Here is a 27,747-nt window from a genome sequence, read left to right as displayed (position 1 = left end):
TTGGAAAACATTTGTCATCTAGACAAGCGACGAGAGAAATTAAACAAGAAAAGTGCCAAAAGGCAGGAAAAGAATAAAAATCTGGTTTTCTTATAGCTTTACCTGTCCTGTTAGGCATCGATAACTTCATTCTTTAGATATGTATTTCCTTCCTACACTCTGGAAAAATAGAATTCAAATAACTAATTACTTTCAAAAGTCCTAGGAAGCATGTGAAATAATGATAATATTAGTAAGTTGGAATGGAACAAATGAGTGGCAATTGGGTAAAATCTACAGTCAGTGTGAAGAGCCTTTTATAACAACAAACCCCCAGAGTTAATCTTAACTGACCTAAAGACCATTTAATGACAACAGAAAAGCAGAATGCAAAGACAATGGGGAACTTCTGAAAAGAAAGCTTAAGTAAGAACTCATCTCTGTACTCCAAATATGACAGTATTTGTTTTAAAGCACTTGATAGCTTCTGTAGAAACACTTTTCTATTAATATTCATTGATCTTTCCATTCTGGAGTCCTACACTCTTCAGCCTGTAATTTGGTAGAGGAAGGGATGGAAGAGAGAGCTCATTCCTTGCTCTGCTTTGGGATGAAAATTTTTCAGAAATGTTGTTTTAGCTTTATTTGGTTATTATAATGTTTTTCTTTACTCTCCTTTTCCAAGCGAAATTGCTAAGAAGTAGTGAATGGTATTACTTTGATGACGGTGATGATGGTGATGATTATAGCTACCATGCATTGGCTGCGTACTCTGCCCAGGCACCTGGGTAGGCATTGATAATCCTTAAAACAAGCCTATGAGGCAGGCAGTATTTGTGGTGAAGATGAGGAAGCTGAGTCTTAGAGAAGGTAATGTTTTCCTGGATAAAATTGGATTTGAACCCAAGCCTGGCTGGTTCCACCACCTGTGCTCTTAACCATTCATCCAGACTGGCTTCTTCCTTTACAAAGAGGTACAAACAGTGGAATGCTCACAGGCAGGTAAAAGGAGGGAGAAATAGAAATAGAAAAACAATATAATTTAAAAAGTGGCCAAGTTTGTACAGTCTGTCAGACTACCTTCAAAGCTCAAAGATGAGGGCAGTTTGGCATACGCAAACTTAGGGCTGGTGAGGTTCCTATGACTGGTCAAAATTTAATCCATCCAACAGTATGCAAGATTGTCTCAGGGAGACATTCACAATGTCACTGAATATCATATTCAAATCAGTAGGTTTCCATAAAGGAGATTCACATCTGTAGCAAAAAAGGAAGACAAATTTTTCAACTAATTCCCATAGATGTTCTGAAAACTTGTTGGGCTACGTCACATGCATTAGGATGGCTATTATAAAGACAAACAAACAAGCAAAAGAAAAAACAAAAAAACAAAATAACAAGTGTTGGTGAGAATATGGAGAAATTGGAACCTTTGTGCACTGCTGTTGAGAATGTAAAATGGTGCAACCATATGAAGACAGAATGGGTATTCTTAAAAGAAATTACCATACAAACACAGAATTACCCTGTGATCCATCAATTTCACTTCTGGGTATAATCCACCCCCAAATTAAAAGCAGATGTTTGTATAATATATAACAGATACCTGTACACCCCTGTTCATAGTAGCAATAGTTTTTCTTTTGTTTTTACAATAGTCAAAAAGTGGAAGCAACCTATATGTCCACTGATGAATGAATGGATAAACAAAATGTAATCTATACATACAATGTTACTTAGACTTCCAAGGAATGAAATTTTGACACATGGATGAAAATTGAGGACATGATGTTAAGTGACATAAACCAGTCACAAAAGGGCAAATACTGTACCATTCCACTCATATTGTGTACTAAGAGTAGTCAAATTCATAGGGACAGAAAGAAGAAAAGTGATTGTAAAAGGCTGGTGGGAGGGAGAATGGAGAGTTGTTTAATGGATATAGTTTTATTTTTGCAAGATGAAAAAAGTTCTGGAGATGGACGGTGGTAATGATTGCCCAACAGCATGAATGTACTTATTACCATTGAACTGTGCACCTAAAAGTGATCAAAATGGTGAATTTCATGTTCTGAATATTTTACACCCCCACCCCCAACATACACATATAACTACTGGAAGCCTCCCAGTGTAGGAAAGCAGGATGAGCACCTAGCGAAGGCTCTTTGCTGTAGGGAGAGCAGTCAGCATAGCACTCATCACTCCCCCACCCCCCACCTATGCAAGGCAACTTCCAATCAAGGCGATGTGTGGCAGCTCATGGTGGCACACCAGATGGGAGCACCCACTTGCACACCTGAGCGGGACCAGACCAAACTGGGAGGCAGACAAAGCTCCTCCCACATCACTTCTACCCCTTCGACAGCTCCTCTGTCCAACCTCAGATAAACCTGACCATGATGTGAATACCTAACTAGGGATCAGCAGGAAGTAGAAGGATTATCGATCCTGCCTCAGGACATAGTTCGACTGTTGTGACTAGGGATCAGAAACTTCAGAATGACGCCGTTTGGTTTTATAGAAAATGAGGTGAGTATCTTCCAGAAGCCTCAAGTTTTCCACTTTGCAAAATAGTGATAATAACAGTATCAACCTGGTAACATCCAGATGAGATTGAAAAGGAGAATGGAAAAATGCTTGATGCAAGGCTATTATTAGTCTCATTACTATACTATTATTAATAATAGAAAGTCCAAAATCCAGATTTGCTTCCAAATAGTGAAATGACAAACAGGAGAGCTGATCCTTTAGAGCCAAGGGACAAGTGGCGGGAAGCTGCCGGCACAGGATGGAAGTGCAGCCCAAGACCTGCCAGCTGGCAGCCTTCAGCGAGCCGGCTCCCTTTTGCTGAGTGGCTGCCACCAACCTTGGCAGAAGCTAACTTCCGGACTCTGCCTGCACTCAGCATGACGAGCTTGCTCCCTTACACCAACTGCCCGGGAGTGTAAAGCAATGATCTGCCAAAGACTCCCCCACCCTCCTCGTCTTGAAAAAGACTCTCTACTTCTGTACACTCAGGACAGGGCAGTGAATAAATGACACTTGGGGATTCAATATCTCCTCTGCCTACTGTCCTCTCTTCTACATCAATTTCGCTGCTGCCACTATGATCTAAATGAACTATCCCTTCATCTGTGGCTAATGAGCCATGTTCCTGCTTTGAAAAGACAAAGAAGCAAATAGTTCATGACTTACCCTAGTGAGGCAGGAAAAGAGAAAAAACCAATGACTCCTTTTTCTGAGCTTGAATACGGATTGTCTCTGAGGCAGAATGTGAACCAACCCCAGAGAGTCTCAAATTGAGAAACAACTCACTCTACTCAATGCCAAATTTTGCTTGGTGAAAACAAGTTGTGAATGTCGAGAGACGTACAAACATCCATATTTTGATCTTGTTATCTGGCTACTGGTGGCAGGGGTTCTAAAGTAAGGAAATAAAATAAGTAAAGGTTTGTTCACGGGAATGTTTTGTATTGCTTTTTGTATTAGTGAAGAAGTAGAGATTCTTCATAGGTTGATCTATTAGAGAATGTTAGAAAATCATGATGTAATCATAAGGATAGAATATTATATTGTAAAGACGTATACGTTTATGAAAGACTTTTAATAAAATGAAAAATTATAATATTCAGTTCAATACATACAGAACAGCACATACGATACAAACCTAATGTGTAATTAGAAATAAATAAAATGGATGGTGATGAGCTAATTGAAAAAAGTGAGTAAAAGTTTAATGAAAGAGTTCCCAGAAAAATCAACTGCAAAAGATAAATATAGAAAAAGATGTCTGACCTCATCTACATTAAATAAGTATAGATATAATAATGAATCCTAAATCTGTCAGATTGGATTAGAGAATGTTAACAATACCCAGTTTGGGCAAGGGGATGAAGCAAAAGGTACTCTCATTTTTTAGAAAGACTTTCAGGAATAACTATCAAAATTTAAAATGTATACACTATTTTGGTAGATCTACAACCTACAATTTATCATTTATTTATTTATTTATTAAAGATATTATGTATTTACTTGACAGAGAGAGAGCACAAGTAGAAGGAGCGGGAGAGGGAGAAGCAGGTTCTCTGTTGAGCAGGAAGCCCTGTGCAGGGCTTGATCCCAGGACCCTGGTATCATGACCTGAGCCAAAGGCAGATGTTTAATCTACTAAGCTACCCAGGTGCCCCCACAATTTATCATTTACACACACTTTCACAAATAAACAAACATGTAGAGAAGGGTCTTCACTATATACTGTTTCTTACAGTAAAAACTAAACCAAACCAAAAAATCCCTAGAAAATAACATAAATGTCCATCAATAAGGCAATGGTTAAATGAATCACAGGACAGCTACACAGGAGCAGAAATAAGTAGCTTTAAAAGAATGAGGAGGATCATTCTCCACTGATATGAAAAATAGCCCAGATATGTTAAGCTATAGAATTGCAGAATACGTATCGTGTATTTCCATGGGGGGTGGGGAGGAATGACCATAACCTATGCTGGAACCTGGAAATATGCCTTAGGATTGTTAAAATTGGGACCAAGAAATTGGGGTAAGAGGGTTTTAGTTTCTAAGCTATAGTATAATTCACCTTTTCTTTTTCAATCCATTATAAATATTATACTTAAAAAATCATAAAATAAAACTGAAATATAGCATAAGAACACACAAAATGCTTATAACAGAATGCTAGGTTCTGGGATCCCTGGGTGGCACAGCGGTTTGGCGCCTGCCTTTGGCCCAGGGCGCGATCCTGGAGACCCGGGATCAAATCCCACATCAGGCTCCCGGTGCATGGAGCCTGCTTCTCCCTCTGCCTGTGTCTCTGCCTCTCTCTCTCTCACTGTGTGCCTATCATAAATAAATAAATAAAAAAAATTAAAAAAAAAAAAGAATGCTAGGTTCTGAATACCATTTTTTCAATAATTCTATCATAAGTACGCATTGACTTCTAATAAGAAAAAAAAAGTCTACTTAAAAACAAGTGAGATCTGATACAGATCACATTTTCTCAGAATATCCCAGAGCATGAATACTTGTTTTGTGCTATATGAACCCTAAAAGACCTCCAGGATTATTTACTAAGTACACATTCACATTTATATCATCGTATCATACATGTATATGCCACAAGTTAACATAAAGCAGCTGGAGGTGTTGAGTGTCCAATCACTTGTAGCTTCACTAGGATGCCACACCCAGAGGACACACTTAGCACATTAAAAGACTGAAGATCAATGTCGTTCTGAGGCAGGGTCTTCCATTAGCCCAAGGACCATCTTCTATTTATTTACACGGAGTCCAGCCTGCCCGCTAGGAGCCTGGGCCTGTGGGCAATAAACATAGTCCCTACCTGTGGAGTTTACTTCCTCATGGGGCAGAGAGAAGAGAGCACATCAGCAAACAGACATACCCCATGTCAGCTGAGAGCTGGAGAAAATATACGGCCACATGTGCTATAATTCAACTCCAACAAAATACTTTTAAAAACTTGAGTTTTGGGGTACCTGGGTGGCTCAGTCGGTTGAGCATCTGCCTTCAGCTCAAGTCATGATCTCAGAGTCCTGGGATTGAGCCTCAAATCAGGCTCCCTGCTAAGAGAGGAGCCTGCTTCTCCCTCTCCCTCTGCTCCTCCCTCTGCTTGTGCTCTCTCTCTCTCTGTCAAATAAATAAATAAAATATTTTAAAAAGGGGGGAGGAGGAGAAAAATTGAGGTGGAGGTAGGTGGAAAGAGAGATGGAGGAAAGGGAGAACTTGTTATAATTCCTTTGAGAATGGCCCAGAAATGAGGGGAAAATGCTAATGTAGAATTTCTAGAAGAGTGTCTTGAAATGGCAACAGGAGATGGGACCTGGTACACAATGCAGGGTGCTGTCACACCAGGAAGGAGGGAGTGCGGGGTGGCTTCCTGCTGCTAGCAAAAGAGATGGCAAGGACATTCACCAAGGGAGAGAAGGAGAAGGAGGTAAGGCTTGGGGGTGGAGGAGAAGAAGGAGGTGACCAACAGCTGTGTAGCCTCCGTGACTGGCTTGGAATCAGAAGTGCGGAAAGCCAGTGAGTCTCGGCAGCGCCAGGGGCCCAAGGGAGTCTGCAGAAGCCAGGCCAGGCCAGAAGAAAAGCACGAGGCAGGTGGAACGTGGGAACAGTGCATCGTTCCGTGGGCTGAAAGGGCTGGGAAGCTATGGTTGGAGGTGGAGTCCCAGGGTGGGGCCGGCGGGAGGAGGTGGGCAAGACAGATGGGGGCTGGTGGACCGGCTGGGACTTGTGGAGGGGTGGTCCTCAGCATGGAGTGGCCTTCGTGGGGCAATGGAGGACAGAGGACAGTCCTGGAGGAGAGGAAGACAAGAAACAGGCCTGAGTCTGAAGGTCTCTACAAACAACTTCAGGGTGTCCAGAGGCTGGAGGGAGAAAGCAGTGAAGCAAGGCAGTGACAAGTGTCCAGAGATTCGGGAACAGCTATAACGGGGAGGGAGGGTGGACTTCAAAGCTGGGGTTCCTCGCAGGGGAGGGGGGAGCAGGGAGATCGAAGGTCTGGATCTTCCATAGGTAGGAGGTACGAAAATGATCTTTGTTAACAAACATGCAAGTAGTCGCTTCTGTAACAAAAAGCGTTGCCCAGAAAATCCTGTTCTAGACACGGGAGGAGAGGTGCCTAGAATTCTTAACAAGAGCTGGAAATAATCTTGACACTGGAAGAAGAATCAGCCAGCCCCACCACCCCTTGAATTCCAGCATTCTCACCTCCACTGGCTGCTGGTACAGGCACAGAGACAGGGCTCTCCCCAACCCCAGGGAAAGGAGCCAAAAGATCTGAAGGACACAATAGGATGAAAAACTTGCTCAGTATTCCCCCCTCCCCAAGTTAAATGCATCCACAACTCGCTTTGGTGTTAAGTGTTTCGCTTATCATTTCTCCTTCCTCCTGGCATCCTCTGTTCCACTGACCACGAGGAGAAACAAAGCAGCTCTTTGTCTTTGTATAAAGGCCCAGATACTTGTATTCTACTTCCTCCTTCTTTTCTCACTTCTATTTAGACCAACAAGGTAAGTTTTGTGCAGGAATGTAAACACACTTGGGGGAAGAGGAAGAATAAATGTATCTGGAAAATACTTTATGGGTAAATACACCTGAAGAGTGACCCAGAATGTGTACTCTTCTAAACACTCTTTCAGAGCTTATGAAGCAGAGAATAAAGAATTTATTGTCTTAAACTGAATATAGGCAGTCTGCACTTTGGTCCATCTAGTCATTCAACAAATATTATTGAGCACCTACTGTTTACACGGCACTAAGTGCTAGGGATACAAAGGTAAACAAGAACTTATCAAAATATTCAAGTTGCAGTAAGCGTTATGAAAGAAACTAACAGGAGGCCAAGGTAGAGAAGAATGGAGTGAGCAAGGGCTTGGGATGGAATAGTTTTAGGACAGATGGTTGGGGGAAACGTCCTCGAACATAAGGGCAGTGAGGCATGGAACAGAAGGGGTGGCTTCCAGGGGTGGGCTCAGGAGAGGGACCAAGATGGCACAGAGCCTGGTTGGCTCCTGATGGGAAGAAGGCAGGATGCCGGGAAGTTGTACTCATAGGCCATCAGGACATATTGTAAATGGGATGGGAATCCATTAAAGGTGCTAAGCAGGTATGCAAAGTCCCCCTAATGGTGAGATACTTCAGACGGTCTACTTCACAAGGACAAAGAAGGAAGGAAGGGGTGGTGGCCGGGAGGCCAGGGAGAGGTGGCAATGGGGAGTTGAGGCTCAACAGGTGGGGACTTCCAGTTTGGGAAGATGGAAAAGTTCTGGAGCTGGATATTGGGAACAGTCGCAGAACAGTGTGGATGTACTTCTTGCCACTGAACTGCACACTTAAAAATGGTTAACATGGTATATTTTATGTTATGTATATTTGACCACAATTTTTAAAAAAAGCACAAATACATTTATCTCATCGGCCCCACCTACTCCATGCAGTGTGGGAGGAGGAAGGCAGGGAGACCCTACGAACAGGTTGCCGGGTAAATTACAAAGGGGACACTGCTACTAGAACATGACTCCTTGTTTACCCGAAAGTCACGTGTAACTGGGAGCCCCGAATTTCCACCCGCCCAGCCCAGCAGCACAGTTAAGAGGCAACCAGCCACCATTGTTCAGATGAGACCTGACGGTGAGTGGGTCAAGGGAGATATATTTCAGAAGAAGGAACGAGAGAGTTGGTTGACCAGCTGTCTATCAGGGCAGGGGGTGGAAAGAAGGGAGGCTTGAGGAGCTGCCCCTGGAGTGGAGGCAGGGGGATGGTGGGAGGAAGCCAGGCTGGGAGGTCCTTACAGGCCCATAGCCTGGGGACTCTATGACCTCCTTGGCCCTGGCTGCTGCTCTAGGGCAGGAGCTCTGGGGGTTGCAGAGGGTGGGGGAGAAGCAAGGGGCTTCCCAGAAAGGGGTGTCCCCATAAAGAGGGGTGAGGCCTCATGGTGGCATCTGCGGCTTGGCTGCCCTCTGGCAGCCCTGTGGCATCCCTGGTTCCTCGGGCAGGACCCTCAGTCTGGCTGCCAAGCTGCACCAGGGGGATCAGATAACTCAATACCCCTCATGGAGGACACCAAAGCAGGCCTCTGCCATGCTGGCCCGAGGCTGCAAAGTTACCACAGTGACACCGGGGAAACGCACTCCAGGCACCAAACTGACCTCAGAATAAACCCTGAAGACAACAGACTTACTAAATTGGGGGTGACGTTTGGTGATTCGATTTAAAACAATTTTTACATTTTACCAAACCTCATGAGCAATATAACAGTCTTAAGGTTCCAAAGACAAGGGAAGAAAGTTCTTTTTTTCTGCAGAAAACGACACAAGCATATTTGTTTTAAAGATCATTGAAAAGTCTCTCTTTAAGTAATTTTCTTTCCTTTTTTTTTTCCTTCATAGGAAAAAAAATCAGTATGAACTTACTTTTGAAAGTAAGGACTATCCAATTGCCTTTAAGTAATGACAGCAATCAGTTATTTAAGAGTGCGGCCAGGGAGTGGTGAGGGAGGACTGGGAGGAGAGGCGGAGGGTGAAGAAGAGCCAACCAGGTCTAGAGAGGAAGTCGTACAGATAAAGGAAAAGATTCAAGAACTGGGAGCCGGGGAGGACAGCCAGGGACAGAGAAGGGCGACGAGGCCAGGCGCTGCGCTCCCATCTGAACCGCTGCACTGACAGGTCCAGCCACGTTCTCCAGGGACCTCCTTGCTGCAAAACTCCGATGCAAGTGCCCACCTCCTCCTTACAGGCTGTCTCCCCAGACGAGGCTCCTGGCACCCCCTGGCTAGCCTCCGTCCTTCCCCCGGGGCTCTGCCCTCTTCACCCATTCTCCCTGGGAAGTCATCAAATCCCCATTGAAAGGATATTTGCCAGGGAGTGAGGGTGTGAGAGCGGAGGCACACGTATCATAGTAAATACAAACAGTGCTCACCAACCACCCGAAGGTAAAATCAAATGCAAAGGGTAGACCTGGAACTCCTGGGAGGCCATTTGCTGAGTAGAAGCCTCTTTTGTCTTTCTCAAATACATCTTTTCAGAGTCCTCTATCATCTATCTATGTTCCCTATCTACCTTAGATTTTACTTATTTATTCATGAGAGAGACACAGAGAGAGGCAGAGACATAGGCAGAGGGAGAAGCAGGCTCCTTGTGAGAAACCTGATTGGGACTCGATCCCACGACCCCAGGATCATGACCTGAGCTGAAGGCAGACCCTCAACCACTGAGCTACCCAGGTGCCCCTCAGAGTCATCTATGAAACAAGGAACTGTTGTTCCGATGTAATTCAAGAGGGTTGTGTCCCCCCTCCTATTCTTCCCACATACCAAATTTGTACCCCCTTGTGCCTCTTTTCTGTGTCCTTATGCACCAACTTCCATCCAAGACTCCTCCTTACCTCCAACTCTCTCAGGCTAGCAGGGCTAACCCTGGCTCTTAAGGTCACCCCCTCCAGGAAGCCTACCTGTTCCTGCCACCTGGCCCCCCCGGGGTTATGCTATGCAAGTAGCCCAAAGCACCCGTAGCAGAAAGGCCCTGCCGTATTCCTAGCGTGCCATCTACTGCTGTTACTTATCTACCAAGCTGTGCTCTGTACACGTTTGTGGGTGAAAAAGAGGGCAGTGTCTCAAGAGAGTGAGTGGAACATGGGGAAAGCAAGCCACGGGCTTTGGACAAAGATCAACTGGAATTCACACTCTGCTACTCCTTTCAAGGTGCTCCCATCTACATTTTAAAATTGTGAGCAGCTGGTAATAAACTCTGTCTACTGCTGAACTACTTTTATTTAATTGTGGCCTTGTAGGCTTCCATGATAAGTCCCTAAAGAGGAAATTATTTTTGTGACTTACAGTAGCACCGACCAGAAACTGCCACCCCCAGGACAAAATAATATTGAGATAAGAGGAAGATCTGGCATGCAGACCAGAAGTACCACCTCCTCCCCTTTACATTAGCTTAAAGCTTTGGACGGCTGCTAGAAAGTTTTCCAATCAAAATTGAAACAAGAATAACATCGTCTGCCCTCTCTGCTATTTTAAACAGCCAGTCATGGTTCCTCTGCCTAAGCCCGCTAAACAGCCCCACCCCCACCTACCAAAGTGGGGAAAAAGAGAGTTCTCATTTGATACTATTTTTAAATGACAGTTTCCCATTCTTTCAACTTTTTCAGAAGGAAACTGCATATGATCCAGTTTTGCAATTCTGACGGTACCTTTAGTTTCATTTGCCCATTTTGCAAGTTTTCATAGTCAAAGTTGAAGTCTCAGACATAAAACTCACTATGCAAAACAGATAGAGACCATCTACACTCCTGCCGCCCGGGTACTGTAGCCCTGTGAAACATTCATATTCCTTTATTTACAGCAATATATCAAGGTCTTATATCAGTGTCATCTGAACACACCCAAAATCATTAATGACACTTTCAAATAATGATTCACATAGATATTCTTGGTAGATTTTCTTAGTCGTGGTGTTTTAGAGTTGAAACATCATGCTGTGGGAAACCTAACCTGTCTCTCTGATTTTACAGATGAGGACTAGGCCCCTGAAATGATTGTTCCCAGGCAGGAGTAGGTTTTCCAGGCCTCAGCTCAATGCCTTCCCCACTATTAACATCATCAATAGCTCAGTTTACAAAATGAGAGTGATGTTTCTCATATTCTGTACAAAGAGTTAGCCACCATCTCCATATTTTATATTGGGATTTATGTTCCCTGCCATGGTTCCTTCGTAATGCATCCTGGGTGACTACCACACACCCCAGCCAGCGTAGCGTGCCACTCAGATTATTTTGTAGAATTAATTATCTCTTCTGTGCCAGCCTTTTCCCCCTCTGAGGAGGCTTCCATGCTTGAAAGAAGAGTTGGCAATGTGGGGCCTCCATGCAGAGTAATGTGTGAGAATTCTGGGGTAAAGAAGTGAGACCAAATATGGAGTGGAAAGGAGATCTGGCCTCCTGGACACAGGGCATACCAAGTCTGAGGTTTTCCCTTGCCACTGGATCTGATTCAATATCTCCATGCAATTCCTCCTCCAGTTTAAGTAAATTAAATGGGAAGACACTATCAATCAAGGGTAGATTAATAAAGGTTTAGAAAATAAAGTAGTTGCTTCATTATATCATGGTGGGGGAAGGGGGGCTGGGTAGCCATGAGTTGCAGAATAAGAACCTAACTTATCTTTTACGTTCTTTACAAAGAGGTAGAATGAGGAGACACATTACCTGACGATATTGGCAAATACTCTAGAGACTTTGCAGCAAGTTCCCTCCAGACACTCATTTACCACCGAGAGATGAGTGGGTCCCAACCTAGAGTTACTGCAAGAGATTCCCAGTCTTTGTCTTGTTTTCTCAGTCAGCAGATACTCAAATGAGGGGGTAGTTAAATGGCAATTGGCCTTCTTACTCAAAAAGGTTGAGAATTACACAGACAGATTTCTGGCCTTCCTCAGTTTACCAAATTCCAATTTAAAATGTGGCTTAAAAAAAATAAAAAAATAAAATGTGGCTTAAATGTCATGGATGGGGCGTTGGGCATAATATGGCTGAGCATAATCACTATGTGAAAAAAAGATCTAGGGGTCCCTGGGTGGCTCAGCGGTTTAGCGCCTGCCTTTGGCCCAGGGCATGATCCTGGAGTCCCGGGATCAAGTCCCACATCGGGTTCCCTGCATGGAGCCTGCTCCTCCCTCTGCCTATGTCTGCTCTGCCTCTTTCTCTCTCTCTCATGAATAAATAAATAAAGTCTTAAAAAAAAAAAAAGAAAGAAATATCTGTCTGGCAATAGAGATTTTTTTTTGGAGGGGGGAATTGCTGGATATCATCAATTCTGATAAGCAAAATCCATTAAGGGGTAAACATGCATTATCAGCGATGTGTCAGGTACAAAACGATCTTAAGAGCAACTCTGATCTTGGAATGCAAGTGTGAGACAATGCAGAGGAAAGACGTTATCTAAAGTCAGAAGACTCAGGACCAAGTCCAGCACTTCTAGCCACTTGCTCTGTTACCTTGGACAAACCCAAGGTCACTTCTTCAATTATAAAATGCAGTAAATTATGATATAAATGCTTTCTGGGCTCAAACTAGAAAATGGACGTAGAAAGGCTTTATCAACTGGAAGGAGTTAAAAAAAGGGTACTTGTTGCCATGAATGTAACACTAACTTTGACTTTTCTGTTTCTACTGCAGTTTTACTCATACACAATTGTCCATTTCGTTTTTGGTAATATTTGCCCTTCAGCGATGTTGCCACCAAAAAGCCAGACACGCTCTGGTTTACTTGTCCTGAATCCCAAGAGGATTTCTCTGGCCACCATCTTGCAACTGTGAATTTCTCAACGTCTGTCCTCTAAGTTGTACAAGGCTAAGATACCGATTCCACTTCCATGCAAGGGAGTTCTCACAAATGCCAATCCTTGTCATTTCAAGTTCATTTTTCTCCTCTCACAGGCGGCAAAGGCTGGGAGGGAATTATGTAGTCTCTGCTCTGAAGGCACCAAACTTCTTCCGCAAAGGGGTAATTTTCCAATGTTAGCACAAAGAGCAGAGCATCGCTTCATTTCATACAAGAGGGAAAGCACTGGGAGAGCTACTTTAATTGGGATTTCTCCCTCTCCATTAAATGCAGAGGAAGGCCAGTGAGCCAAGAGACAGGCTGCAAGGCATAAATCACACTTGGGCTCAAAAGAGCTTTTTAGGACTCATCCTGAGACAGGAAGTGATGAAATCAGCTCTCACATGAACCGAGAGGCTGTCATGCACCCTCACCCACTTCCTGTCTTGACTGGTGTAAGAGGAGGATGGTGAGGGGAAAGCAGAACTTGGGGAAGTAGATTGTGAGGAGAGGGAAGAAGAGACTGGTGAGAAGCTGTGGGAAAAGTCCCAGTGCTGTCCCTCACCCCTGTTCCTTCATCCTTCTGAGACAGATTAAGTAAGCTGGTTTCTTTCATTCTCAACCTCTCTTTGTGAAAAACAGCTGAATTTCATTATACCCTCTTGTGCTCTTTGCTATTAACAATGCTAACAGAACAAAGTACACACTACTGCCTGCCCTTGTTGAGAGTCAAATATAGACTTACCTGTATCTCCGGCTTTACTCTCTGTCCACTCTAAAGAGTCAAGGAAAGAAGGTATAGAAAGGATGGATTATGAAGTATGTGGGCACCAGGTCTCTTCTAACACCTTGGGCCAGCTTTATTAATATTTATTATTCTCTTCTTACTCACTATGGAGAAGTGACAGAGCTAACTGGTGGCACAGGATGGAGAGGAGAAGGGGAAAAAATTCAGAGACCACTTTTTGTATATAAAGAGAATTTCAGAGGAGTGTTGGCAGTGCCAGGCACAAAACGAATCGACAGTATCACAGTGGGAACGCACATCAGGTGCGTTGTGCCAATGCATCAGGTACATGGTTTCAGACTGAAAGTGAGGCGTGCAGACCCCATTCCTTGATGGCAAGGTTCAGGACTTCTTCCCATGCTATCGATATCATAACAAGAAAAGTCACAAGCAAATGAAGCAGATGATAGTCAAAGGTGGGGCAGCATGTGGTCTCAGAAGGAAATGGGTCTCCTGGAGCAAAGGCTTGGGAAAGAGTCTGGGTGAAGTTTGCACCATGAACAAAGATGAACTCAAAAGGAGATCCTATGTGGTTACAAAAAAAGAATTTTGTGAAAAATCACATGCCGAGTGACATTCTGGGTGATGTTGACCTGCTGACTCTCCCGCTGACACTTACCATCCATGCACTTAGACTAGATGTCTCACCAGTTCAACCCAGTGGTCACTGCTGGGCAAGAAACCCTGGGCAGGGAAACAAGACTTTAACTAGCAGGAGTTGGATTTGGAATACTGGTTTGGCGGTGGCCTCGATTATCCTGGGCCCCTCCTCTCACCAGGGGCAGGGGGTTTCAGCCCCATCACAGTTGACAAGAGGAGTCAATTGAAGCCAACTGGAATCTACAATTTGAAAGTGATGGTCAATGCCAGGCTCCAGGATAATCTTCCTTCAGAAATACAAAGAGAGCAACTTTTTCCCCCAACTCATTTTTAAGTTAGAAAAAGTTACCTTTTTTAGCAACAGTATGAATTTACAAAGTTAAAGAACAGATACAGAGACGCTGAGTCAGACCTTAAAAACTTTGACTATGTTGAGATAAGGTTTTATAAGGTATGTCGGACAAAATCAAATAAAAAATACCAATGTGACAACATAAAGTCCTTCTCTAGGTACAGTATATACCCTGATGTGCATAATTTCCATATAATTGTAGATCTTATGTAACCCTAGAGAACTGTAGGCACACAGAGATCAGACCCTCAGCTCTACTTGAACTATGACCACTTAGTCCTCTAGGCCACAGGCCCCACTTTTCCATATCCCTGTCAGTCCCCTTCCCTTACTGAGAAGTGGGTGCAAAAAACCTTCATTATACTCAAGTGTCTCATCTACATGGGATGCCAAAATCACTGCCCAGATCGAGGGCCTCGATGGCCTATCAATGTCAAGTGTGACGCAAGTTCATCGATTTCCGTTTTCTCCACTTTCTGACTCCCTATCTACATAGGATCTAGAGCTACATCCCTCCAAGTAATCATTCTTCTTACTGCAGAGCAGTGGTTTTCAAACTGTAGTCCTGGAAACCCTGGAGTCCATAGAGCCTCTCAGGGGCCAGGGTAGAGAGTCTGAGTAAAGTCAGGGCTGTTGGACTCTTTCTCTTCTCCCAGTTTCTACCATAGCGATCTTACTTCATTCCATACTAGATATTGGGATTCCAGATCATCTTTAAATTTCTGATTCAGATAAGGAACCTACTAAAGCTTGTTAAGTTTGGGTAGATGAGATGGGGGCTGATAGATGACGTCATCACACACCTTTGCCAGAACAATGGGGACAGTCATCCCGAAGATTCTCTCAGCTTCCACCAAGAGGCTCTGAAGTGCTTATGTTCATGGCAATCTGTGATTAGATTAGACCTCAACATCTCCTGAAAATAGGAATCCCCATTCCCATTTGATGGGTGGACAAACTAACCCAAAGAGGCAAAAGACTTCCCGAGTGGTTCTGGCTATTGAGTCAGAGCCACAAGCCAGGCGCCACACTACGCTAGTGTTTGAATATTGAACACCAGCTCTGCCCACAATGCTCTGCTGTAGAATATGTGTTCTGACCCCACCTTAGTATGTTACCTGCATACTAATGCATTCCTTTGATCTCATCTTCCCAAGAAGGCCACCTCAAGTTCCCAACTTAAAGAGAGTCTCAGGGTAGAAGTGGGAGTAAGAAATGAAGATCATAAAGGTGACCCTTTCCTGGAACTTCTAGAAATCTCTTCTGCTGCTTCAGGCTTTATGGCACATGGCCGTTCCCACATGAACTACCCATGGCCAGTATCAAGAAACACAACAAGCAAATTATCAAGGATGACTAGGAGATACAATTAGACTATTAATAGTCAGTAGCTGGCATTGTTCCAATGCATATTTCCCTGGCACACCAGGTACATTGCTGGGTTTCTGGGTAACTTCCCTCTGTCCTTAAATGCACTTCAGGAAACGTGTGATTCCAAAGTAATCAAATTCTCAACTTTTTGGCTAGTTCTAGAAATATTATACATTACATGGGTATTTCTTAGAACCCTAAAGGCATATCCATCAGGAAGGATCGGAAGGGGATAGATAAAGAAAAGAATATAGTTCCTCTGTTTTCAAGAACACTAGGTACTTAAAAGCATCTGAACCTTAGGTTAGTAACTCCAATATCACGCATGCATCACTTCGAATGTGCTGTGCTCAGACCACATGATATTGCATCTCCAAGATGTGGCACAAAGTGACCACTTCTGCTGCATTGTTTCTATAGCTCGTGCAGGTGTAAACATTGCTAAGTGTGAAGAGCCCTTAGCAGGTGTGAACCCCAGTATAAGAGGCTGACATGTTTTAGGGCAGCTGACATCCAAGTCAGAGCTCGACACACACACACACAGATGACTTCGGTGTGAAGCACCCATTACTGTCTCCAAGGAAGTGCACTTTGGAAGGCCTTTTTCTCAGAACCACTACTGGGAAACATCCAACAAAAATGCCTTCTCCCTGGAACTTCGTGACTCTGAAGCAGGGAGGTCTTCGCGAACTTACATGCACCCTGATTTTTAATACGTCACCTGGGCAGAAAAGTCAATTAGCTTTGGAAGCAGCACTTTCCCCCCCTCATCGCTCTTCAGGAAATCCAGCAAACTGCCTGTTGATAGAGGAGGAACTAGTCAGTGTAGTTCAAACACACGAGACCAAAAGCCAAACAAGTCAAAGGATCATTACTATCAGCAGGGGGACCCACAAAATGATCACCTTGGCAGTTCTGTATGGCCGCAGTGCCCTTTCCTGAAGTTGGTCAAACCCAGTTACCTTCGACCTGATGCAAAATGTAGTGTGTGGGTTGGGTAAGAAAGGGTGACGGTGGACAGTGTATTTTTCTAGCTCTGGGTGTCTGAGAACAGTGCATTCCAGAGCACTTAGCACCTGCTGCCACAGTCCACTTGCTGCAGCTGTCTGATCCTCAGAGCTGCTCAGAACCAGAAAGCAGCAAGTCATCCCAGCAGGCCTGCCTGGAGCAGACACTGGGCTAGGCTCGCTCCTATCTGTGTGTCCAGCAAAAACACAGAGGCAGCGCATGCCGCAGGTGCTCAGTGAGTGTCTGATGAACACACTGTGCTTTGCACCTAAGAGAAAGTGTGTCGATGAACCCTCCTACTTCCTATGGCTTCATCTCTAAAACAAGACCTGCTTTTCTCCTAGAATTTAAAGAGTCAACCTTAGGCAAGTTACTTCCCTGTAACATCTTAGTCTCTATAAAGTGGGCATGTCCTACTAGCTATTATCAGAGGCCCTGTGGGGATAGATTTAAAGAATGTGCCACACGGTGCTTAGCGGGAGGTAAGCACTCAATAAATGTCCTGCTACTTCGCCCACAACACAGAACAATGGTGCTTAGCCCTCAGATTGCTAAGAAGATTAAGGGAGCTTACCCAGGGAAAGCATCAAGAACAATCTGGTACGGAGTAAATCCTTAATAAAGGCTAAATTCTAGGGCACCTGGGTGGCTCAGTGGTTGAGCGTCTGCCTTTGGCTCTGGTCCTGATGCTGGGGTCCTGGGATGGAGTCCCACACCAGGCTCCCGTGGGGAGCCTGCTTCTCCCTCTGCCTATGTCTCTGCTTCTGTGTCTCTCATGAATAAATAATTCTTTAAAAATCTAAAAAAAAAGGCTAAGTACTATTATGAGGAGAAACTCATATTTACATTTTTTATTCAGAATACTATTAGCTGCTTAATTCAACAAGTATTTACTGAACTCCTACAAAGTGTCTGATCCTGAGTCTGCTTTCTGGGTTATAGCAACCTAAGCCACAGAGGCTAGTTGTTTTGTTTTTTGTTTTTAAACAACATCCTCTTTTGGAAGGACTCTGAGGAACTGATATTCTGAAATACTGACATATATTAAATTAAAAAATGTAATATTCATCTTTCTAATCTATTCAGCTGTGACATCACACTATGATCTCCATAATGCATGAGATGATTGTTAACTTGCTATTATTGTTTATGTTTCTTTCTTTTCATTCCTTTACTCCTTCTGAAGATTTTCAAAGAGCTATTTAGTGGTTTCTTAGTATTGCTCACTGACCTAGAGGAAGGAATTCAAGGAATTTAAACCCTGTTATCTGAAGGTAATATGGGTGGGAGAAAAACGTGGTGTTGGACACTTCTTGTTCAGTGATTCTGATTACAGAAGAATCTAACCTCTGACAATTTAAAAAATGTTCACATTTTAAGTGACACCCTGAACATTTAGATAATGCTAGAGAGGAAAATGATCACGTTTTAGGATTTTGAGAACTCTCATTTTAAATATGTAACAAAAATACTCTTATTTGAAATATGTATTTTTGGGACAAATATTTTATTGCATGCTATTCTTATGGCTAATACGAATAAGAAGACAAATGCAGGGGAAATAGAGTATATATTATTTCTATAATAAACATAACACGTATATTTCTGGTGAGGTGGTTTATGAAAATGCTTTGTTGCCTCATATTTTCTGATTTTTCAGTAGTGACCATGCTGTTTTAAAATTAAAATTATTCGAACATTCTGTGAACATTTTGGAACTTTAAGCCTTTCAAAAACTTGGGGTTTGGGGGGTGGTGCTCACCCTTGGCCATGTACTCGGTGATGATGTAGATAGGCTCCTCTCTGGTGACCACGGCATACAGCCTCACCAGCTTGTCATGTTGAAGGGTCTTCATGAGGTTTGCTTCCTCCAGGAATGCTTGCACAGACATAGTGCCTGGTTTCAGGGTTTTTACAGCCACTTTGGTACTATTGTTATAGTAACCTAGAAAGAAAGCAGAAGAGAGGGCATGTTTTATCCAACTGAAAACCAAAAACTTTATGCAGTGAGAAGAAAATTTAGTTATAGATAGAAAAAACTTATATAAAACTCTAGACAGTGTTAATGTTAGGTGAGGTTGAGTGTGTGAGAGGTTGAGTGTGTGAGAATTCTTTGTACCATCATTACAAAAAATCTAAAATTATTCCAAAATCAAAAAAGCTTTCATCAAGCATTATTTTTGAGAAAACCTCTATATGAACTCCATCATGGGGTCAGAGATTTTCCTCTAATGAATAAAATGTTCTTTATCAAAAACCAAAACAAAAAAATGCATACTAAGGTATACTCTTACACATACCACACACACACACACACACACACACACCACACCACACACACTCACACACACACTCACATGCAAACCTGGAAGAAAATACTAAAATATGCCAAATCCTGGCCATCTCCAATAGCACAATTAGAGTTATTTCAACTGTGTTCATGATACCTTTAACTATCAAATTTTCTACTATGAATATTTATTATTTTTGTAGTCAGAAAAAAAAAAGGTTTGCACCTCTAAAAACTGCTTATATACACTAACTCTAAAGTACAACATACTAGAGTCAGATAAGACTTTCCCCAAGTTTTCAAAGAGAACTGGACTTGGGTGACTCTCCATGAGCAAAGGCTTCTGTACTGAAATGTTTGGGAACCACTGCCTGCCAACCCCTTCCCGGGCCCAGGAGATGCAGCAGAAGCATTCAGAGTCCCACAGTGAAGAAACCTGTCGGGCTTGGCTGACCTCAGCATTTCCCACATTTTCTTGACCACAGGACACACTGTCATGTACCTTTTCACACCCTGAGGAATGCACTTTGGGAAATACTGACTTCTTAATACAGTTTCCTCAAGGCACCTTTTTCTGGAACCTGCCCCAATGATGTGCTCACTTCTGAGCCTGATTTTCTCCTGAGGCAGCCTCTTCTCAATAGTTTGACAAAGAAGAAATAGAGATAATCACTTTCCCTTTTCCCTTCCTCTCTTTCTGTTTTTTTTTTGGGGTTTTTTTTTGCAATTATTTTTATTTAGCTGAATTTATTTATTTTTTTTATTGGAGTTTAATTTACCAACATATAGCATAACACCCAGTGCTCATCCCATCAAGTGCCCCCCTCAGTGCCCATCACCCTTTCTGTACTTCTCTTGAAAGTGCAAGAAAAAGGTGAGGAAGGAGTGGCAGTAGGTTGCCACCCTGAAACTCTCTGCGAGTTGCTCTACTTGTGTATTACAGCTTGTTTCTTTTGTTTGTTTGTTTGTTTGTTTGTTTTTACCTGCCCCGCAAAATGGTGCTATATAGTGTCTGGTCTCTTTGTTAGATCACATAATTATTTGTATAAGTACAGAATACAGAGATGACCGGAAGCGTGTTCAATGAAACATTTCTGAGTGGTAGAATTTGCAATGACTTTTACTTTCTTTTGTTCTTTTCCATTTTGATTAATTTTGTGAATGAATATGTATCTTTCTTTACAAAAGGAATTTTTTAAAAAGAAATTATGTCTCTGTTTCCATACCTCCCATGGACAAGTATTAGTTTACAGCTAATAGTCAACCATAGTTAATAATTTTTATTCTGATTACTAACACTAACTTTTCCTTTTATATTTCACTTTGATTTGTACCTAATAGTAGCTTGCTGTGTTATACAGAAAAATGAAAAATGCAATATATATATATTTATATATATATATATACTTATAAATATATATATATTTACTTTATATATATAGTAAAGTAAGTGTTAGAACGTATGGATAAGACAGTAATAAAAAGGTGACAAAATATTGAAGTAGGTATTTTCAAAAGCCACAACCTACAGAAAATAATGGAATAAAATATATTGAATTGATTTTCCACCATGATCCAGGAATTGCACTACTGGGTATTTACTCTCAAAATACAATAACACTAATTCAAAGAAATACATGCACCCCTATGTTTACAGCAGCATTATTTAAAATAGTCAAACTATGGAAGCAGCCCAAGTGTCCATCAATAGATTAACGGATAAATAAGACATGATATATATACGCAATGGAATACTATTCAGTCATAAAAAGAATGAAATCTTGCCATTTGCAACAGCATGGATGGAGCTTGGGAGTATAATGCTAAGCTTAATAAGTCAGAGAAAGATAAATTCCATATGATTTCACTCATATGTGGAATTTAAGAAACAAAACAAACAAAGGAAAAAAAGAGAGAGAGAGAGAGAGAGAGAAACTAAGAAATAGATTCTTAACTATAGAGAACAAACTGATGGTTAGCAGAGAGGAGGGGGATGAGGAAATGGGTGAAATAGGTGAGTATACTCATCATGATAAAAAAATTAAAAATTTTTAAAAATTAAAGCAAAGATTCATTATCAATTTGTTTAAAGGTTTACACACAGTATTCGGTTACACGAATATATCTAATAAGTGAATTCAGTAAAGTCACAGGATACAAAGTTAATATATAGAAATCTGTTGTATCTTGATACACTAAAATGAAATAGCAGAAAGAGAAATTAAGAAAACAATCCCATTTATAATTGTACCAAAAAATAATAAAATATCCAGAAATAAGTTTAACCAAAGAGGTAAAAGACCTGTACTTTGAAAACTATAAAACACTGAAAAAAGAAACTGAAGATGATGCAAACTATTGGAAAGATATACTATGCTCATGGATTAGAAGAATTAATATTGTTAAAATGACCTTACTTTGCAAAGCAATTCATAGAATCAATGTAATCTCAATCTAAATGCCAATAGTATTTTTTACAAAACTAGAACAAATAATCTGAACATTTGTATGGAATCACAAAAAAACCCTGAAGAATCAAAGCTATCTTGAGAAAGAACAGGAAAGAAAGAAAGCTGGAGGCATCACAATACCAGGTTTCAAGATACAGCACAAAGTTACAGTAATAAAAACAGTATGGTACTGGCGCAAAAATAGACACATCAATAGAATAGAATAGAGCCCAGAAATAAACTCATACTTGTATGGTCAACTAATCTGTGACAAATAAGGCAAGAATATACAATGGGGAAAGATAGTTTTTACAATAAGTAGCATTAAGAAAATTGGACAACTACATACAAAACAATGAAACTGGGCGACTTTCTTTCACAATACACAAAAATAAACTCAAAATGGATTTAAGATTTAAATATAAGACCTAAAACTATAAAGCTCCTAAAAAAAAATAGGCAGTAAATTCTTGAAAATCAGCCTTTGCAACACATTTATAAATATGTTTCCTCAGGCAAGGAAAACAAAAGCAAAATCAATCTATTAGGACTACACCAAAATGCTATTGCATAGCAAAGGAAACCATTAACAAAATGAAAAGACAACCTACCAAATGGAAGAAAATATGTGCAAATGATACATCCAATAGGGGTTAATATCCAAATATATATAAGGAGATTATGTAACTCAACACCAGAAAAACCAAATGATCTGATTAAAAATGGATAGGGGACCTGAACAGACAATTTTCCAAAGAAGACTTACAGATGGCTAACAGGCATATGAAAAGGTACTCAACATCACTAATTATTAGAGAAATGAAAATCAAAACCACAATGAGATCTCACCCCACACCTGTCAGAATGTCTAATATCAAAGACAAGAAATAATAAGTGTTGGTGAGGATGTGGAGAAAAAGAAACCCTTGTGCACTGTTGGTAAGGATGTAAATGTGTGTAGCCACTGTGGAAAACAGTATGGAGGTTCCTCAAAAAATTAACAATAGAAATATCATATGATCCAGTAATTCCACTTTTGGGTATTTACCCAGAGAAAATGAAAACTCTAATTCCAAAAGATATATGCACCCCTATGTTCATTGCAGCGTTATTTGCAAGAGCCAAGATATGGAAGCAATCTAAGTGTCTATCAGTAGACGAATGGATAAAGAACTGGTACACACACACACACACACACACAACGGAATTTATTAATCCATAAAAAAGATGATATCTTGCCATTGGCAACAGCATAAATGGACTTAGAGGGCATTATGTTAAGTGAAATATGTCAGAGAAAGACAAATACCATATGATTTCACTTACATGTGGAATCTAAAAAAAACAAAAACAAAAACAAATGAACAAATAAAAAAACAAAATCAGACTCAACAGAGAACAACTGGTGGTTACCAGAAGGGAGGGGGGTGTGGGGAGAGGCAAAATAGGTGTTAGGGAATAAAGAGGTAATAAACCACTTGTTATAAAATAAGTCACGGAGATGAAAAATACAGCATAGGGAATATAGTCAATAATATTGCAATTCTGTTATGTGGTGACAGATGGTAACTACACTTACCTTGGTGAGCAGTGAGTAATGTATAGAATTGTCAAATCACTATTTTGTACATCTGAAAGTAATATAACATTGTGTGTCAATTGTACTTCAATAATAAATACAAAAAATATATATAAAATGCAAAAAAAGGTTTATACATAGATCCTCAGTTACATGACTATATCAGTGGCACAACAACAAGAAAATATACTCTCTTTGACACATGTAACTGACAAACGGACAAAGGACTAGTGTCCAGAATATATAAAGAATTCCTATAAATCAATAAGAAAAATAGAAAATAGACAAAGGTTTGAATGGGCATTTCAAACAGAAGAAGTCCACTGGGTGATAGACGTTAAGGAGGGCACGTGATATAATGGGCACTGGGCATTACATAAGACTGATGAATCACTGAACTTAACCTCTGAAACTAATAATACACTGTATGTTAATTAATTGAATTTAAATTAAAAAAAAATAAAAGAAGTCCAAATAGCTGATAAACATGTAAAAAGAATTCAATCTTATTGAGAGAAATGCAAATAAAGCCATAGGAAGAAACCACCACCCAGCTCAACAAAAATCACAAAGCCTGAAAATGTGAGTGCTGGTGAGCCCATGACCCCGGTAGGGAAACTAGGGCAGCTTTCCAAGGCCTTCTGTGCTCTTTTCTGAGCATCAGTGAAATTCAGCTGTGAAGGTTCTATCTTTACCAGTATTCCCAGCAGTCCATGAAGGATGTTGACAGAGTAGCCTTCTTTCAAGTGCAATCACCTTGAATGACCACACACACACACACACACACACACGGGCTGTGCTGACCTGCGGCCCACCTCTTTCCAGATATAATTCTGTTGATCAGGAAACGGCATACTGAGAACTCTTGTACATTTTGCTAGGACAAGCACTTTGCAAACAGAGTTGGCAGTATTTAGCAAAGTTGAAGATGCAAACTCCCATGACCCAGCAAATGGACTCCTGGCCACCTTAGAGAAATGCATGTACCTTTCTTTGCACCAGTACAAAAATGTTCCTAGCATAATTGTCCATAGTGGCTTAAAACTAGGAACAGGGATCCCTGGGTGGCGCAGCGGTTTGGCGCCTGCCTTTGGCCCAGGGCGCGATCCTGGAGACCCGGGATCGAATCCCACATCAGGCTCCCGGTGCATGGAGCCTGCTTCTCTGCCTATGTCTCTGCCTCTCTCTCTCTCTCTCTCTCTCTCTCTCTCTCTCTGGGACTATCATAAATAAATAAAAATTAAAAAAAATTAAAAAAAAAACTAGGAACAGGTCCAGTTTCATCAACAAATAGTGAAATAAATGGATAAACCAGTGTACAACTTGAGTACAAATATAACATGATACAATACAGCAATGAAGGTAAATGAACTGTAGCTACACTCAAAACCATGGACGAACCTCACAACTATAATGCTGAACAGAAGAGTACATTTGGTATGATTAATTTATATAAGGTTTAAAAACAGGCAAAACTAAACTGTATTGTTTGAGGCTGCACACTCCCACATACAGAAATAACAGAAGTGTAAAGAAAAGGAAATTATCACAAAAGTCAGAATGGCACTGCCTTTGGGGGATGATCTTTTGGGGACGGAGAGGTTGGGGTTGGGAAGTGGGGTCTTCTGGGTGCTGGCAAGCTTCCAACATGTGACCTCAGTCAGTACCTGCCACGGTCAGTATCTACCACAGCAGTTTTCATTTTGTAATTATTTGTGATATTGGATATTTGTGTTGTACATACTTTCATCTGTTTGTTATATTAAACAGTAATAAAAATGAAAGAAACAAAACTGTTCTTTGTCATTGAACAATGAATCTCACTGAGACTTTACATCATATAAAATTATGGGTAAAGGATGAATAAAAAAATGCTTTCCAAGGGTAGGGGAAAAGTTATCAGGAAATAGCCCAGCTGCTAAAGATATTAAAAATGCTGATAAAGAGTTTCAGATGAACAGTGAATAAAACAGCTGTGTCGAGCACAGCTCAAGAATGGCAGCATTTCCCACTTACTGGTGTCTTGGGGCTGGGTATTTAAACAACAGGGCAGGTAGTACTTTACTTATAGTAAAGGCATGATGTTTATTCGGTGTGAAGACTGAAATCATATTTTCTCAAGATATTCTCCAGTAGGGTGTAGGTTCAATTAATCTAGTCATGGAGACTCAGGTTGGCATCACAGATGCAAATGATTTCGAAAAAAAAAAATCATTTGAAAGTGAAGAATGCCACTTTGGCGCAGTTAAAAAAAGTTGGTGGTGGGCACATCTGGGTGGTTCAGTGGTTGAGCATCTGCCTTCTGCTCAGGGCGTGATCCCGGAGTCCTGGGATCGAGTGCTGCATCAGGCTCCTCATGGGAAGCCTGCCTCTCCCTCTGCCTATGTCTCTGCCTCTCTCAGTGTCTCTCAAAAATAAATAAATAAAAGCTTTAAAAAAAAAAAAGGAAAAAAGTTGGTAGTGACAATTTGAGAGAGCTCCGTTTTCAGGTGTGACTAATTTGCTAAAAAGCCCCTAAGTATCATAAAATAGAAATCTGGTTTTAAAAAAAGGATGCATGCAGTTGATTTTGGAAGTTGCTTGGTGATGAATTTCAAGGTGGTTGGCTCAAATGAAAATTTATCCAGCAAAATTGAATTCAAAACAAGTTCCCTTTCTTCTACAAAGTCTCTTCGTAGACCAAGTGGTAACACAAAACATCACCTTTGGCTTCACTGACCAGTCAGTTCCCTCTGAATCCAATAATCCACAGTGGAAAAAAACGTGTCACCAAGCCAGATGTCAAGAGGATCACACGAACGAGAGGAAACAGCTTGAGGGAGAAACTCTTTTCTTTTATCCCCACCTCTCCTCCCCTAGAACAGGTCACTTCCTAGTATTTGTTCACTGCTTTTCAGACCAAAAAAGTCCAGCCCATGAAATGTGACTAGTAGTCTATGAACCATTCCTCCAGCTACACAAAAATAAGAATTTAGTTGGTTAATTTAACAGTGAAATAATTTTTAATTTCTTCTTTTTCTATCAAAGAGAAAAACTAGACTGCTCATCTCTTGAGCAATAAGATACTAAGTAAAAAAGAGAAATAAAAAACGAAATTCAGATAGCCCTAAATTGCAGACCTTGCTCTTACACCAGCACTCAGACAGCTGGAATGACACACACAGACACACCTAGAAGAGGGGCATTCTTTGACCTCTGCTGCAGAAAATAATGTCACCAATCATTATTCTTTTGGTTTTATTCCCAGTATTTCTCCGTCATTTGCACTCAACATAATGATGTGATTTCAATAGTCAAGGCAGAGCTTCCTGACAGAACCATATCTGCAAAGGATCCCAGGTCGAAGTTTCTATTTTGTTCTTTTCTCTTTCTTTTTTCCTTTCTTTCTTCTTCCTTCCTTCCCCACCCCATTCCTACCTCCTCTTCCTTCCTTTCTTTAAGACTAGAAAGAGAGAAGCATGATTAAAAAACAACCATCAATGTCAATATCCCAGCAATAATATCATTGAGTAAAGGTTACATGGGACCTCTTTGTTGAAATACAATTCGTATACCATGCCATTTGCCTGTTTAAAGTATACAATTCATTGGCTTTTATATATTCAGAGTTGTGAGCCCATCAGCACAATAATTGAAATATTTCCATCATATCCATTAACAGTCAAATCCCCATCTTTCCAACCTTCCACCTAAGGCAACCACTCATCTACTTTGTATTTATAGATTTGCCTGGCACAACATTTCATATAAATGGAATCACATAATATGTGGTCCTCTGTGCCTGTCTGGCTTCTGTCATTCAACATAAGAGTTATCCACATTGAAGCATGTGTCAGTACTTTGTTTCTTTTTATTGCTGAATAATATTCCATTGTATGGATACACTACCTTTTCTCTATCCATTCAACTGATGGACATGTGAGTTGTTTATGCTCCTTAGCCATTATGAATAATATTCTTACAAATATTCATGTAAAAGTGTTTGCATGGACATGTTTTCATTTCTCTATTATTTCTTACAATTGCATATGAATCTATAATTATCTCAAAATAAAAAATTTAATTAAAAAACCCCCAGGAAATAGGGGTGCCTGGGTGGCTGAATCAGTTAAGTGTCTGACTCTTGGTTTCAGGCCAAGGCATGATCTCATGGGTCATGGGACTGAGCCCTGCATCAGGCTCCATGCTCAGGAGGGAGTATGCTTGAAGATTCTCTCCTTCTCTCTCTGCCCTTCCCCCAACTTCTGCATGCACACACACGTGTGTATGCTCACTCTCTCTCTAAAATGAATCTAAAAAAAAAAAAAACACAACAAGAAACATTTTGTTGAGTAAGGAAATCCTGAGTAATCTCCCCTATTTCAGTCTTTGCACTAATGTTACCATACTTTCTTTGCAAGAAAATTCAGCATTTAATAATAACAATGGTTCTCTGAGTCCTGTCCACTAAGTGCTCATCTGAGTCATG

At 41.1% G+C, this 27,747-nt stretch overlaps 1 protein-coding gene across 6 annotated transcripts in view; it reads right to left on the bottom strand.

Moving 5' to 3' along the window:
• LYN (LYN proto-oncogene, Src family tyrosine kinase) overlaps positions 1–27,747 on the bottom strand; it is a 115,179-nt gene that overhangs the window by 19,446 nt on the left and 67,986 nt on the right. For all 6 annotated transcript variants that reach the window (XM_025477765.3, XM_025477766.3, XM_049103775.1 and 3 more), the window contains exons 9-10: positions 18,723–18,905; positions 16,674–16,750 (exon numbers count right to left, since the gene is read on the bottom strand). In XM_025477765.3, the coding sequence (XP_025333550.1) occupies positions 16,674–16,750; positions 18,723–18,905 (260 nt within the window). The remainder of the gene's footprint in view (positions 1–16,673; positions 16,751–18,722; positions 18,906–27,747) is intronic.

The sequence above is a fragment of the Canis lupus genome, chromosome 29 (genome assembly GCF_003254725.2).
Source record: "Canis lupus dingo isolate Sandy chromosome 29, ASM325472v2, whole genome shotgun sequence".
Taxonomy (NCBI): domain Eukaryota; kingdom Metazoa; phylum Chordata; class Mammalia; order Carnivora; family Canidae; genus Canis; species Canis lupus.
The sequence above is the reverse complement of the archived record's forward strand: the minus strand, read 5'-3'. Positions and strand labels throughout refer to the sequence as shown.